At 43.4% G+C, this 16865-nt stretch overlaps 1 protein-coding gene across 4 annotated transcripts in view; it reads right to left on the bottom strand.

Annotated features, from left to right (window-relative positions):
* PCDH19 (protocadherin 19) overlaps window positions 1-16865 on the bottom strand; it is a 128449-nt gene that overhangs the window by 42010 nt on the left and 69574 nt on the right. For 2 of the 4 annotated variants that reach the window (XM_075896753.1, XM_006137421.4), the window contains exon 4: window positions 14442-14614. In XM_075896753.1, coding sequence (XP_075752868.1) covers window positions 14442-14614 — 173 coding nt within the window. Of the gene's footprint in view, window positions 1-9141; window positions 9203-14441; window positions 14615-16865 lie in introns of all 4 variants that reach the window. The other 2 variants (XM_075896754.1, XM_075896752.1) reach the window with 2 other exon arrangements.

Raw genomic sequence — 16865 nt, 5'->3', positions numbered from 1 at the left:
ACTAACACGGCTACATTTCCATTACTTTCTGAATGGTATCCTTCCTGCCTCATCTATCCACTGACTTTGATCTTTATCTACTCAGGTTTAGCACCCTTTCTCCAGTTACTTTATGCATAGAGGTAGGCGGGTGGGCGAAAGATCTTCTTTCTTCCCCTCCTCCTTTCCCTCCTCCTATTTATTTCGAGTTTCCTTATCCTCTAATCATAACTCCGGTCATCTGAAGAAGTGGGCTGTGCCCATGAAAGCTCATGATACCACCTACATGTTTTGTTGGTCTATAAAATGCTACCAGATCATTTGCTTGCTTTTTTTTCCCTGTGACAGACTAACTCGGCTACCCCCCAAAGCTCCTGGGTAGGATAGGCTGGGAATGGTGGCAGGGACCTTTAAACTTTTATTTTCTGAATATGCCATACTCTAATTCAGGCAAACAGCCTTCAGGGACCCGTGCAAGGCATGTCTATTCAGTGAAGCTTTCTGAAGGAATTTTCTAATGATAACATAGATCTACCAAGCAGTGAGCAGAGAGCTGACAGAAGTAGAAGAGGTCATTTGACTGCCCTGCATGGATGTAATTTTTCATTTTAACTGAATCTTTTTAATTAAAAATGTGCAGTTCCCAGATGCTACAGTGATGACCGTTGTGTGTAAATACCTGCATAAGCAAGCATATTCCCAAATAAAGAGGCAGGGGTGGAGGGTGAAATGAGGACAGGATGCCACTAGATTTTGAGAGCGCATTGGATGCTGCTTTCCACCACAAAACAGAATGGTTTCCCAAAGCACAGCAGTGTGCTGAAGGGGGAGAGTTGATGACATACGTTAAAAATTCCTTAGGAGACAAGAAACAGTGTCCATGAAATGAAATAGCTGAAGGCGGAAAGATCTCACAAATGAGTTACAACAAAAGGCTGGTACCAGGGTCATTTGTGTTTCCCTTGCACATAAATGAGTTTGATATGGGCATGGTTACATGTGTTAACAGCGACACTGGAGGGCAACAAAACTTTGAAACAAGACAGACAAATTCAATTTGTGTTGATTGCACAGGCTGTTGGGTTAACATGTGGCTTATAGAATTCCACAGAGACAAATTCTATTGCAAAGTAAACAAGGTCTGTAAATCAATGTCTGTAGGACCAAAATTAAGCAGAAAAACATCTCAAAAGCAGCCCAGGTCAGAACAAATGCAGAACATGAAAACTAACCTCGAGGCAATCACAAGCTAGAGTCTGTACAGGCTCGAGTCCCCGTAAGATGGTTTCTGAGGAGCAGAATTTAAGGAAACCAGCAATATCAGGTGGAATGAAGCAGCGAGACCCACACTGTGATTCAACTGAAGCGTTCTGGTGAACAGAACTGCCAGTGACACAAAGAACTCAGCTGGCAAACTCAAACAGTGAAAAGTAGCAAATAAGTGAAAGGCCAATACATACACTGTGTCCAATACTATAGACACACCTGGACACATTCCCAAACATTCCCCAAAACTATTTATACAGGCCAGTAATTTGCCTAGTGCTCGCGGCTCCCTGGTGTTTTCCGATTTACTGCTGTATTAGGTTTCAGCGTCAGTCTTCTATCCAAATGCTCCTCTTCGAAACGTGAAAGGCCTCTTTCATAGCGTCTCTCAGAGCCGTGTCCTCTGACCCAGAAGCGGTTGGTTTGAATTGAGAACGGTATTTCTTTTCTATAACAAGTCGCGAGGCTTCTCCATTGCCGCCGAACTGGTTTAAGTATTAAAGCAGCTAATTGGAGGGAAAGGAGAGGGGAAAGATCCCACAGGCTACGTTTGCTCCTTGTATCTATATATGGCAAAAGCAGCGAAACCCGAGTGGATCATTACAGCAGGATAAAAGGACAGAGCAGAATTTTAAGGCATCTGTTGCTACCCATTATATTATGTATGCAATATGGAGACATCACGTGCTACAATTGACAGGTGATGCTTACAGCATGGGGCAGTTCCATAGACATCTATACAGGCTCTTCAACAAGACTGGAATATTCAGATGAAACAGAGGGGAAGTACCTACTTCCCCTTCTATTCCAATGGGATTTGGGTACCTAACTCCCTTAGGCTCCTGGGAAAACCCCTTGCCTAGATCCTTTATTGCGCTGTGATGTGTCATTTAGTTGCAACTCAAATTCTTAATTTACAACTGAAAAATCCAACACTTAGGCACCCTCCTGCTTAGCCTGCATAACGAAACACCACAGGCTCTCCTGGAGAGACAGAGCTTCATCTTGCAAGGTACTGAGCACTCCCAGTTCCCATCAAGTGGGAACTAAGGATGTGCATGCAGGGTCGGCCCGAGGCCCACCCCTGGGAGGCTTGGCCCATGTGCGGGCTGGTCACGGCCGCTGGCACGCAGCTCGGGGCCCGTCCCCGGGGCGCACGGCGCATGCACTACCCAGCCCAGCCCAGCCAGCGCTGCTGGCACACGCGTCGAGACATGCAGGGCCCCGCAGCCATGGGGGCAAGGGCGCTGCTGTCCGGCGCCACAGGGCCGGCACAGTGGGAGCCGGGCGCATGACTCCTGATGGCAGCTGTAAGGGACACCATGCGCCTCATACAGCTGCCATCAGGTGCCCCCCGTGGGTCGGCGCCCTGAGCAGCTGCCCGGCTCACCCATGCCTCCGTCCAGCCCTGTGCGCATGCTCTGTGCCTAGCGCCTTAGCACTCCTCCCCCGCATGCCCTGGGAACTGCACCCCCAAACTGCATTACAGGGAAATTGGTAGCCTCTCTGCTTAGTCCCAGCTCCATTTTGAAACTGCACGAGACAAATTATCACAAGATGATTTGAAACCAAGGTTTTAGAGCAGGAAGCTGCAGAGCATGAGACAAATTGTGCACTTGATGCTGTGGCAAGATGAGCCACAGCAAAGCATGAGTTATATGAGGCAAATAGCTCCAAACAAAGCAGGTCGAAACATTTTTTCTGCATTACAGCGTATCCGAGCAATTTTCATCTCCCACTGTTTAAATTCAAGAGATTATTTTTCCTCATTTTTTTCATTCACTGCTCTTTTCGAATGGGACTCACAAGCAGGGAGGGATTTTTCATAATCTTGTTTCACTTGCGCAAAATGCAAAACCATACACTTCATAATGTCCATAATTTTGTTAGTTATTGGGCATAGATTTAAGGCCAGATACATCACTATGTCGTTCCAGTTTTATGCACTCGATGTATTTACACCAAATTAAAGGTGAAGTGGTGAATTCAAGTCACCTAGTCCTATAGCTGAGATGATGAGACCATGACATGCTGTTATCTTAAGAAGTTAGTTGAGTCAGTCAGTCAGTCATTCTGCAAGCTGCAACAGCTACTGCAGACACACAGAAGCTCAAAACCAGGTAAAGGAAAATACACAGAGGATATTTCTCCTAAAAATAACAGGAAGACGCTTAGGCTGGGGCAGGGGAGAAATGTACAGAAGCAGTCACATCGTAAATGTATAGAAACTGTCACTTTGTTTGTACTATGACCTTCCAGGTCCTACCAAAATTAGGGGCCCCTTATGCTATTCACCGTCCCAGTAACTAATGAGAGAGCGTCACCGCTTAAAAGAATTTATAATCTAACCAGACAAACGGGAGAAATGGAACAGAGGCCCCGAGCAGCGAAATGGCCAGCCCAGTGTGACATAGCAAATCAGAGACAGAATACAGGACTTCTAATTCCCAGACAGTGTCGCTTCTATTGACTTAAGAACCTCAAATATTTTATAGGGCCCAGGCCTCCTTTAAGCTATCACCTCATGCCTCCCGCTCCATCTATAGGTACATCTATTACACTTGTGCCATAATTAATGGATGCTTAACCATTTTCCAGCCCAAGATGGAACTTCATCCCACCACACTGCAATATTACCCAAGCCAGAAAGTGGTATAACTTGGTACAGGTTGGACTCCCTGGTCCGGCACCCTCAGGAACTGACTGATCCCTGATGAGGGATTTTGCTAGACCAGGGGAGGCCATTTCTGCACCCCCTGGTGCTGCCCTCACCCCCACCCTGGCCTGCTGGCCTCGCAGCTGGCTCCTCATCTCTGGCTGGCCCTGCTGAGTCCTGGGGCTCTGGGTCCTGCCAGGCAGCCACCTGCCACAGATCTCTGCCCCACCGAGCTACCTCAACTCTCAGCCCCGCTGAGCAGACCTCACTGCGGGCAGCCCACTGCCCTGCCAGTCCCGCAGGGATCCTTGCCACTGGCCCTCCCCTGGGACTCTCTGGTCCTCCAATGTCCATGCCAGACCGTGCATGTGGCCAGATCAGAGAATCCCAGTTAAGAGAGTTTCAACCTGCTGTAACCAGCTTGTGAACAGAACTCTGGCCTTTTACTACCAGCACCAATGTGATTTTGTGGACTGAAAATCCGGAACAGCTGCAGCTCATAGCTCCACCATCTACAGTAATTATTCTTTTAATAAAGCACCCTGTATTTTACTGCAGCAACAAAATTGATGCAGGTTGCCATGGTAAGTGCACATTTTCTTATTTAGTAGCATAACAAACAGCTTTGTAAAGTTCACTGATTTCAGAGTGATTTCTCACCACAGAGTAGACTGCCCGGGTACCGAAAGTCACCTGTTGTTTAGTCAATCTGGCAATTTTAATTAGAATAAATTTTACAATCCCTCAAAAGCAACACTTTGTGCTGCCGCACCATTGGAACGTAGAGATGTCAGTAAATTATACAGGTTCCAGTGGCATTTTTTCTCCCATTTTAATTACAGTACCAATACAGCATTAATCATATGAGCCTCCGTTACACAACAGCACAGCCCTCCTCGATCATAATTAAAGGGAAAGGCCTTGCATTTGGGAGCTCTGGAGTTGATCGTATTTCCTTTGAAAATTGTATTTTAACATATCAATCCACACATGGTAGTTTTATTTGGTTCTAATTAGTGTCACAAAGGAAACACAAAAGGTTAATAAGAGATGGTTGGTTTGTAATGCAAGTTTCCTGGTGCCAGTCCCAGCAGCTCAGTCTGTTTTCAGACTCATTAGCTATGTAGATTGATTACTGTCTAAGATGGGGAAGTGCTCACTTGCTGTGTTAGCAGAAGGTTAGTTTTTATTCATACACCTACCCTACTGCTAAATATGAAACAGATTACTTTAACCCTTATCACAGCTTATTGTTGTGACAGACTGAATGAGTTAATACTTTCCTTAGAGGTCACTGGCAAAGGGAAAAAAGCAGGGGATGTGCCAGTTTGGGCTTGTTTTTGATGGAGAATGAAAAGCCACAACGATCACGGAATTGTCTATTTATCTTAGAAATATCAGACGTTCTAAGTCTAATCATGATTTTTGCAAAAAGATGACCCAGAGACAATGTTAACTGGACTGTAACAAACCTTTTCTTCAAACTGTGCACTAGAAACTTGAGTTCAATAGGTACTGACAAAAACACACACAAAACCTAGCTTAAACCACCTGAATAAAAGTTTTGCTCCCTTTCTCTTTGCAATGCATAACTCTCCAAAGTCAATCCAAAAAAAATAAGTTGGACAAGACCTACATTTTTATTTAAAAAAACATACAGAGAAAAAATTCACTAAGAAATATACATTATTAAGAAGGGGAGGGAGAAGGTCAAATCCAAGTTTTAATGCTGCTTTCAAGGTGACCTTTAACAGACAGAAAATCACCAGTATGTTCACATCTGGAGGAGTATTTTCTGTATATGCAGGAAAACAGGCTCAATTACCTACAAGGTCTAACGTCTATGATCTTAGATTGATTAATTTTAGTGAAAGAGATATTCCAAGAGCGATCTGCAATATGATGAGGCTGAGACTGAGAAAAGCCTTCCCACAACGCCCAGGATAGAACGTATGGCTTGTTATGCAAAGAACGGAGGAATACAAACCTGTGTATTGTCTACACTATTCCTTTAAAATCTTTTTTTGCTTTTCTATCTTTTTACACCTATTTCAGTATCTCCTTTTCGCCACCCGGCTCCATGTTCCAGTGCAAGGTTTAATCAAACTGCACATCCGGAAATGTAAAAGCTCCTGAACTTACATAGCTAAGAAAAAAGTAACACAGAGGATCCACTAATGCCTGCAAACAACTACACTGCCCCCCAACCTCCTCTAGTGTCTGCCAATTCCTCCACGACATTTGAAATCAACTGCTTGCAAATCTCAGATATTGCCCCAAGTGTCTTGTACACAGATGACTGGCATATTCCGTGAATGACACCCCAAATGACTGTTCCACTGGCCTATTGCATCAGAAGTTAGATGCAATACTTTAGAGCTCAAGAATTAGGCCTTGCATGATCCTGCCGTCCAGCTCTATCTTTTCAGGTGATCACTCTGAACCCCAGTTTGGCTCCCTGTACGTGAAACTTGTAGGACATGGAATGAACATTAGCCTTTGCCACCCATGGAGAGGAGGTGGCTGAGAGAAACGTACACATAATTTTCCATTAAGTACAAGATCAGTGTCATCACATCAGCTATTCGCAATACACTGAAGCCGCTTTCAGCATTACTCCAGTGAGGCGTGCTGACGCTTTCACTAACACTGTGCTTTTGGAGGCTCAACAGTCATTTTAAAGGTGAGAAAACAACCACCAATCTTATTCTAAAACTCGGCTTGACTATATTCCACAATCCCACCTTCCTGGTTTTCATAATTCATTCACAAGCTGGACTGCCCCCTTCCAACCTAGCCAGAATGCACTGCGGCTCTACCCTTGAGCTTGTACTAAAGCTCTTTTACTAAACGATCAACGTAATAATACATAAATCAGAACCACTCTACTGCACAGTAAAGAGATCTTCCAGCTTTTATCCATCTTAAGGGATATACTGACACTGAACCAGGAGTCTTAGCTTTCGTTTCTTATACAGCATATATGAATACAGATAGCACATTTTTAAACAGGTTTTTTAAATGCAGCAATGCCTCTTCATTCAAAGTCCTAGATGATCTCGCTCAAATCTTCATATGGGTACAAAAACAGATGTCATTACCTGGTGTTTTGCAGTACAAAAGGGACTCTCTGGCATAAATTGTCTGTTTTGAGACAAGGACAAGAATCAACAAGTTCTGTCAGCTCTCTCTATATTTCCAACTCTGTGTGTTAGTCATGTTGCTCAGTGCACTACTGGAAGGTGCTCTGGGATACTGAGATAATGAGCACATTACCAGAACATGTATAGAACAGAATAGTATCTAAATTGGCAAACACCTAAACACGTGAGTAACTCCAGTGACAACAATGAGACATTCTTATCTACGCTAAAACCCATTCGTGCTGTTCTGGCTGTGGAAAGTGGGACTTAAAATTGGGAACAACAATGTAAATCATTCCCACTCAAAAGTCCCCTGACGCACCCAGTGTAAATAAAAATCAGACCCAATTAAACTACCCACACAAGAAAAATTACTCAAACGAGTATACATCTGCAGAATCAGACCCTTAAAGATTACTTTTTCTGCCTCTCTTTGCTACTGCTTTGGTATCAAATCAGTAAGTGGTGCTTTTAGAATTAATTCTCTGAAGATACACGACACAAAGCAGTTGATCAAAATCCCCTCACCTTGATTTCTACAGCTTTTCTATTATTGCTACAGTTATTTATACCACCTGCTTGTTATGATTTGTGTGTGATTATTATTCTAGTACTGTATTTCCCCTTCAGGTTCTATTTTTAAGGGAAACAGAGAATCATTCCTTCTTTGGGCAGAGTATTATCTCTTACAACAGAGGCTAAAAATATTGACCACAAATAGGAATTCAGATAAGTTTGGAGTCTCTGTTGCTGCTAAAAAATAAATATTTGAAGTAGTCAGTTCCACTTTTGTGTCTAGTATTTCTACAGGTTATGTTTGAGTATATGTATGCTTCTGGTTCATGACAAAGTGAGAAAAAGTAACAGAAAAGATGTAAATATTTCTCTGTATATGGGTGCATCTACACAGTATGACTTACCTTGAAATAAGCTATGCAAATTGAGCTTCGTCAATTGCATAGCTTATTTCAAAATAGCTTATTTAGAAATAGAGAGCGTCTACACAGCACTTATTTCGAAATAGAGCACTCTTCCTCCAACTTCCCTTACTCCTCGCACAATGAGGGTTACAGGAGTCAGAGTAAGAAATCCTCCAGCTAGACAGTATTTTGACACTATTTCAAAATAACTGACTGCTGTGTAGATGAGGACTAAGTTATTTCAGAATAGCGCTAGTTATTTCAAAATAGTGTTGCAGTGTAGACATACCCTATATATATATATATATATATATACACACAAATCCAGAAACAGAGACAGGAAGAGACAGAGGAAATAAACTTTTGCAACTAACTAATACGTTTGCAAGAGGATGAAGGCATTAAAAAGACATTCAATGCGCAAAACCAAGAGAGAAATAACTACATGAATTGCAAAACAGTATATCTAGCCTCAAAGATGCTAATTCAGGTCCTCAGGGATCTAATCAACCTCTTTGTTGAAGTAAAGATAAAACTTTTTGACAGCAAATGCTATTCTGATAAAATGGAATTTTCAATTACTATATGAACATCTGGCCCATGCTGCCATTTACGGAACAAAGCACCACGCTACCTTGCAATGTCAAATATTCCACACCAAGAATTTCCCGCTTTGCTGAGAGGAATACATGTTAAGAAGTTAAAAAAAAATCTGCCTCTAGTGTTGTAACCTGCCATTGTTTGATTGAGGTTTTTCTCTCTGCTGGGCTTTCTGCCCCAGTCGCTACCCTGATATTTCAAACTCAGTATCTATGATTCACAGGTGGAAATCACAATTTCTTCACAATGTACATCCCTATTAGATGTTTACTCCACTAGTGGACACAGATTTCCGCCAACACTGCATATGCTGAGTTGAAACATCAGTTACGCTGATGTGCATCTCCATTAGAGGTTTAAAACAGTACCCTGGACTAAAACTGGAATGATGCAATGGCGAATCAGGCCTAGAATAGGTACATGTTGCATCCTACAGAGCACTGTTATACCAAAGTTGCAACATCAGTTAGGTTTAAAAGGAATCCGTTTTTTCAAGCCTTGTTTTCCCAAACAAACCTGCTATGTGCAAGTTCAATTGATGAAAGAACTGATAAATAAATATGTTGAATAAACTCACTGTGAAGCCCTCCACCTCCAGAAATAAACAAATGATTAGACTGCAGTAGGTAAATTCAGTCCTGAAAGGCAAAGAAACATTAGTGTATGTGTTCCTGTATGTTCCATTTGGTATCAATTAGGAGGAAAAGAAAAACAATTCAGTGTGGTAATGAACTCCAAATTGGGTGCATATTACAGCAATTAAAGCAATCTTTTCAGCTGATGAATTTATAATCAATAATTAAGACCAGGAGGTAAAGAGAAACTGGGCATGCTTCCGACTTCTAAAATACGCTGAGCAGCCAAGCTCCGAATAATATTCCTGACAACATGCTGCCACTCTTGACACAAGAATCTGCCATTTTAGAGAGGTTACTTCACTACAGGGAGATCGAAAAGATTTCCAAAAAAAGGAAAGAGGGAAGCCATTGCCGACTGGCGGAGCCATGCATGCACCACCTCTCGACTACAGGATCCAAAGCCACACAATTAAAGGTGACATGCATCTGACGAAGTGGGTCTTTGCCCATGAAAGCTTATGCTCCAATGAATCTGTTAGTTAATAAGGTGCCACAGGACTTCTCGTCGTTTATGCAGATTCAGACTAACAGGGCTACTCCTCTGATCTGAAAAAGTAGGTCTGCCCCCACGAAAGCTCATCACCAAATAAACTATCTTGTTAGTCTTTGAAGTGCTACATAACTTTTTTCCCCCCTCGTTTTACCAAGATCAGACTAACACAGCTACCTCTCTATTACCTCTGATACTTGTCACAATTAAAGGGACACCATCAAGTAGTTCAGGTCACACACAAAAACACAAAACACAAACCCAGGTGGGGTTTAACACACAAACCCAGGCGCAGAATGCATGAACAAAGATCTGAATTCTGTCCCCACTGAACTCAGTGAAAATTTTGCTACAGACTTTAATGGTCAGGCTCTAAGCTATTACCCAGGCTTAAGAATACTGAGAGAGAGTTCAAGAGCCTGTGACTTCCAAGAGTATTACAGGTAGAAGCTTGGATGAAATTTTATCTACACCTTCCTGCAGGAAATCTAAAATCTCAAGAATAAAGGTGTGCTTAAACAAGACCCCACTAAATCCCCATCTCTTAACAGAACCACAGAAAGAGAAACTCGTCTATTCCCAGTAGTGTATCGTAAAGGTCAAAGTTCATCGGGCCCACAGAATAGCAATCAATATCTTGTGAGATGCTCCAGATTTTCAGAAGCTTCTTTGATATCAAGATGCTTCAGAAGCCATAGGGGTTTGTGCCAACCAGGATCTCACATCAGCAGATCAAAAGTTACCGAGCGTGGATAAGAAAGGCTCCTGAACCATTTGGAGGTCTACAAATAAGACACTCATGAACCCTGCGAGAACCATTATTGCTCTCATCTAATTACCTTGACTTTTTGTCATTTTCTGCAACCTAAGTACCAGAGCAAAGCAGAGTCTCACCTAGCAGTGTGCCTCTCCCTTGCCTTCTATTTTAGTATCTGCTACAAAAATTAATGACTTTATGCCCAAACTCTTGATGATACTATTCTACACCCATGCTGATTATCTTCCAGGCAAGTTCTTATTCATTTCTCTGGTTAAAACAGACTTCTGATCAGTCTGCCTTTATGTCCACCCCATCCTGCCCTAGGGATAGGACGTGTTCCAAAGCCCTTGAATCAGGCAAAGGGACTCTAATCACCTAGTGACCACTGGAGTCATACTGCCCGCCTGCCTGATGAAGTATTGTTTTTGCAACCTGCTGAAAAGAAAATAGTAAGAGACTGCTTATGGCTCTAGGCCACTTATGTAACCTTAGTTTTTGTCTAGATCACCAATCCTGTATTGTTTACTGGTTCAGGAGAGCTCATGCTAAGCTGATGACTGAATTTAGCTGGGGCTGGCGCCTGATTCTGATTTCATTTAGCCACATGGAAATCACAAGTCACTTCACTGTAGGGAAGGGAGTCATCGTACTGCAAAACCAATGTATCAGTCAGATTTTTGATCTTTCACTATTATTACTGGAAGTGTGGAGAACTCTGCCAACTGCACAAAGATCATATTTGTAGGCATGTAACGGAAGGCCAGATTCGGCCACCCACACTCACAACGAGTGGCACCTTCCATATGGATCAAGAGCCTCAGCAGCAGCCAAAATGCCAACTGTTTCCCGCTCAGCTGCCAAAGCCTCCACCTTTCCCCTTGTGATCTCCTCGGGAGCAGTCGTGTTCGCAGTGCAAAAGTGAAGCACGCTGAAAACTGATACCAAGGAGAGAACATAGGGAAAAAAATGGAAGTGACTCTCATAGTTGATTCAGATCCCCACACAAAGCTGCCACACAATGTCCAGCATGCTGCATGCGCATGTGTGTCACTCCAGGGATTTTGCAACAGAATTCAGGTCCATTTAGCTGCTGAGTAGATGGGGCGTCCGGTATTGGAACTATACAGCATTTACCCACCTTCCGGTATGTGGAAGCAGCAATACATGCATGCGGTTGCCTAGTTTTTGGAAACTATGAATGCCATAGGAGACAGGCATTGGGAGAAAGAGCAGACAAAGAGCTTCCTCACATTTAAAAACCCCTGTTCACATGAGAATGTTCAGTCAAACCCAGCTAGATGGCAAAACCAAGCCCAAAAGTTTTGAGACAGCAGACAGCCTTTTCAACCCAGCAAAAGATTAGGCCTGGTCTACACTCGAAAACTAGGATGGAATTTCTCTCAGGGATGTGAAAAATCCCAGTCTTCCCTCATAGGTCATGTTTTCTGGAACTTCAATAATTTTTGTTCCTCTTCTCTGGACCTTCTCCTACTTCTCCACATCTTTCTTGACATGCGGGGCCCAGAATTGGACACAAAACTCCAATTGAGGCCAAATCAGCAGAGTAGAGAAGAATTACTTTTCACGTCCTGCTTACAACATTCCTGTTAATGCATCCCAGAATGAGTTGGTTTGTTTGGTATGTTTGCTTGCAACGGTGTCACGCTGCTGACTCATATTTAGCTTGTGGTCTACTATGATGCAAAGTCCCTTTCTGTAATACTCTTTCCTAGACAGTCACTTCCCATTTTATGTGTGGGAAACTGATTGTTCCTCCCCAAGTGGAGTAGTTTTCCTGTGTCCTTCATCCTATTTACCTCCAGTAGTTTGCAATTTTCCAGTTTGTCCAGATTATGACCCTATCCTCCAAGCACTTACAACCCCTCCTACTTTACAGAAGGGAAATCCTTCCCACTAGTGTAGGTAGTCTCAGGACTGAAGCACTACAGCCGTGCAGCTATGCATTTTAAATGCAGATAAGCCCTCAGGCCCTGCTTAGCTCCAACTATGTGACTAGTCCCACTGAAGTCAATGGGACTATTACCAAAGATGTGTTTAAGTGCTTGGCAGGATCAGGATACAGTGAATAATCCTGGCATGGCATAAATATGAAGATGTTCCCATATGTGATCAATATTAATGAACAAGAGGAAGAAGTTACAACTAAGTGATTTCCCTCAAAGAAATAGCTGAGGGGGAGAGCTGTAAGGCACAGTGTGTTATAAGCACCCAATTCCCATCCAAGGTCAATAGGAGTTGGGCGCTTCACTCCAGTGTGTGCTTTTGGATGGTTCCCACCTAATTTTCTTCACCAGCAGTTCATGCCAGGAGGAGTTGGTTCCAATATTTTGAACCAAATTTATCACCAGTGTCACTCTACTGACCAAGTCCGACTCCAGCCCATTCTCCTCACTTCATTCTCATTGTTATCTCGTGCATACTGCAGGCAGTGCACAACCTTGTCAGAAACATAATCTCTGTCAAAGCCAATCTGGCACTCCACCGAGATTGTTTTCCACTAAAAAAAAAAAAAAAAAAAAATATGTGACAAAAATTTAACAGATGGTGTTCAGACCATTCCAACCGGTCAGGAATCAATTATGAACATTTTCACTCCCAGAGCCATCTCTTACGGCAAGGAGCATCTTGGAAAACCTTTCCCTGATTGAAATGAAAAAGAATTTCTTTGTAATAAAAGAATAATAAATGATACCTATCAGCCTACATTCTGTGTCACAGTGCTAGTCCTCAGAGAATTAAATTACCACTGTAGAGTTATATAAATGTTTAAATTTTTCATCTTTAGCCACAGTATGGTTGTCTGGAAAATACATGATCGCTGTAGGTATCAACGCCCTCCAGCTAGCGTGGCTGGCAGTACAGAGTTGGTAGGTGACCTCTGCATACTCCCAACTTGCACAGATTTCTGGGTTAACTATGGCCATTTAGCAGTGTCCCTCGGGAATTAACGTAGCGATCACTGTTTCTTTTAAAGAAAATATTTTATGACATGGATGGGGAGAACTCTCCACATTTGACTCTTATTACTGCAAAACAATGGCTTTTAATGATGTTTACCAGGAATCAAATTCAACAGCTAGAGCCCAATTCAGAATCACAGCCTTTGTTTTCACATCCTTGAAGGTTTTTTTTAGCAGTGAGGCTTCCAGATGAGTCTTCGCTACAGCCTATCTTAAGAGATATCCAAGTCCCCCTAAGGCTTCCCTGAACTTGAGCACCAAACTGCATTCATATATCTTAACTGAAAATGACAGGATGTTTACAGAGGAGGTTTGCATCAGTAAGACATTAAAAGCGACATTCATGCCTAAGTCCATATGAAGGAATGGGCTCAGCTGAACTCCTCTGACTATTTTCCTCCAGCTAACACTCATTTGGGTTTAGATCATGGCTTGATTTTCCAACTCCCCATGTGGGTATGTGTAATAGGGGAAAGTGCAGTTTAGATGGGGGGGGACACGCGAATACCTCGCCCACCTGACTGAGCTAATCTCCTGTGGAATGTGTGAATAATGTGTATATACACTCAGCTGGCCTTTTCTAAATGTTGTATGGATGACGTCTGCTCATGCGCTCTTGAAATGCTGTACAGTGTGTCAAAAAGAAGGCATCTGATCCTTGATTAGGGCGAGGCCTAGTGCAACAAGCACCTGTCCAGAAACAAGTAACTCCTACTCATATTCTAACTCTGCCATTTGAATTGCTGTCACATACATGGGGGCGGGTGGGATAGAAATGTCAATTTCCCCATTTGTGATATGGGGGATAACCCTCATTGTTCACTTACCTGACAGGAGGTGGTGAAGATGTATTTATATCTATACAGCACTTGGAGGATGAAAAGCATCCTTATCACACCCCCATGCAAGAAAATATAGCCATCAGCATCTAGCTGTCCACTGTCACTGCAGTCAGAAAGCTCCACAGATCTCCCTTAACACACAATATTTTGCACAGACACGACCTACCTTGTTCAGGCATCTGAGACCCCATGGAAGTCACACTGGTGTTCAGCACATCATTGACGGCAGTATCACAGTACAGGCCACGCTGGACATCATGTTCACTGTCAGTCTGGTCACTCTCCTCGTGCCCACTATCCTTCAGACTATTCCCCTCTAAGTCCTTGAAAGTTGAACTGCTGGGTTTAAGAAAGAACAGGGATTTACTGTCATGTCAAGTCTAATCAGATACAGTCTCTCTTAGCCAGCATGATGTCATAACCCTCAAGCAAGACTTTTACTGGCTGTATTATTGGGGTGGAGGGGAGAATCTCTTTCACAGGTAGTCACAATTCAGGCCCACAAAAGGGTGTTCGCAGTTTGACACACTAACAACCCTATTCATTGATCTTAATGCGCATTCCGGTGGGTGACTAGGACTAGCTGCAAGTCTGAAACGGGAACCATCTACAGGTTTGTGAGAACTGCAGAAAGATCTTGCTCATTTCTCACACAAGCAAAGGGCTGCTGCTCATTCTGGAATGAGCCAAAGAGACGGAAAGTAGAAGCAGCACAAAGTGGAATCAGACTGGAGGCAAGACCAGGAACAGAGGACCACCTTATACCTGAGAAGAACAGGAAGAGACAAAGTACAACAGCAGTACAACCCATTCATCTTGGCATGTCACATACCGCTCTGAACCATTCTAAGAAAAGAAATGGAGGTGCCCTGTGAATACAGGCAACCTATTGCTGAATGTGCCAGGTACAGCTTGGTACAACTCCCTAGCTAGGCTGTTGAGTACTAAGGTACAAGGAAACTGTCAGTCAGGCCAACGATTAATGTCACGATCAAAAGGAGCCCCCCAGGGTAACATTTTCTCCCATATCCATTCATTCTGCAAAACAGATAATCCAGCTTGCACTGGTCTTCAGAGGGGTTTTTAATATATGCTGCAAAACTATCCTGGGGAACTCTATGCAACAAGATATCATTTTGGTCAAGAGCTTTGCAGGATTCTAAAAAGGTTTAGACATTATACAAATAAGAACATTCAAAATTATATTAGCTAGGATAAAATCTTACAAGAGTGTAACCCCTTAGAAGCTTCAGGGCATAAACCAACCTCTATAGCAGCCTGGTATTGGGACAAAAAATTCCCCGTGAAGAAGGTTATTCCCTATAGTGTCCATTAGGAGGTTTCTTACACCTCCATCTGAAGAATTAAAGACAAAGTACTGGGACAGGATGGACCCTTGGTTTGCTCTGGTGCGTTATTTCTGACTGTGCTAACAAGCCCAGTTGCAAAAGAAAAAGCAGTGCACAATATGCAATTCTGAGGTCACCTTCAATGGGCCTAGGCAAGAACCACACGAAGGGATGGGTAAGGTGCATTGGTCTGAACGGCGAGAACGTACCTGGAGAGCGGCAACCCCTGACTACGTCAGCATTCGGAAACAAAGAGGTTCAGGGCATTCTCCCCCTGAGGCTGGGTCCTACTCCTCTACCTCCTGGGAGGGAGTGGCTATGCGCACACACCAGGGAGAGCTTCTTAGCGGGCAGAGACCAGGTAACCGAGAGCCAGCAGCAGCAGACAAGTGTAAGTCCTAGGGACCACATGACTCTAGAAGGCCTCAGATTTCCTTCAAGGAAACAAGCTTGTTTTGCTTCAATTATCATCACCGTCACCACCGCTGGTTTTATTGATTTGTATTGTAGTAGGACCCAGGAGCCCCAGTCACATAGTGCAAGGCACTGCACAAACACTGAACCTAAGTCCTTAGGAGGCCCCACAGTGAAAAGAACCCCTCCTGCCCCAAGACATTTCTCCACAACTGGGGCCAGTCCTCACAGGACCAGGTTCAGAGCACGGCAGGGTCCACAGTCTCACTACGGATGCTGACATTGGCTCTGGACATCTCAGATTAGCAAGAGTCAGAACCCAGCATAAAACTGCAGAGTAAACTCTGGTTGTTGTGGTAGGAGCAGCTTATTAATGCTCCCAGGGCGTACAAAGATAGGTATGACTCTGAGGGGGTGTGTGAACTACACCCCCTCTGTAGGCAGAGGGATGTAAATTAGGCACATCAAAAGTGAAAATGAAGCAGGGATTTAAATATCCCATGCTTCATTTGCATAATTGCATTCTGGCGCTGTTTCGAACAAGTGCCATTTCGAAACTGAAGCCGCGGTTTAGACACGGTTTTTCCGACAACGGGCTGATTTTTCAAAAGATCCTGTACTCCTCAAAAAATGACACTTGATGCTGCCTATAGACTCGTTATATTGCAAGATGGAAACACCATCTGCTTACAAGCGCCATTTTATTTCACGATCTCCAGTAGCGCCCCTTAAAAATGGTGCTGCCTTGCCTTCCATGCCACTACGGAGAGACACAGCAGCAGAGCACCGATTACCAAAAGTGCTTCAAGAGCAAGCCAATATCACAG

Source organism: Pelodiscus sinensis, chromosome 13, assembly GCF_049634645.1.
Source record: "Pelodiscus sinensis isolate JC-2024 chromosome 13, ASM4963464v1, whole genome shotgun sequence".
In the NCBI taxonomy this organism is placed as follows: domain Eukaryota; kingdom Metazoa; phylum Chordata; order Testudines; family Trionychidae; genus Pelodiscus; species Pelodiscus sinensis.
This window is presented reverse-complemented; position numbering and strand designations above follow the sequence as displayed.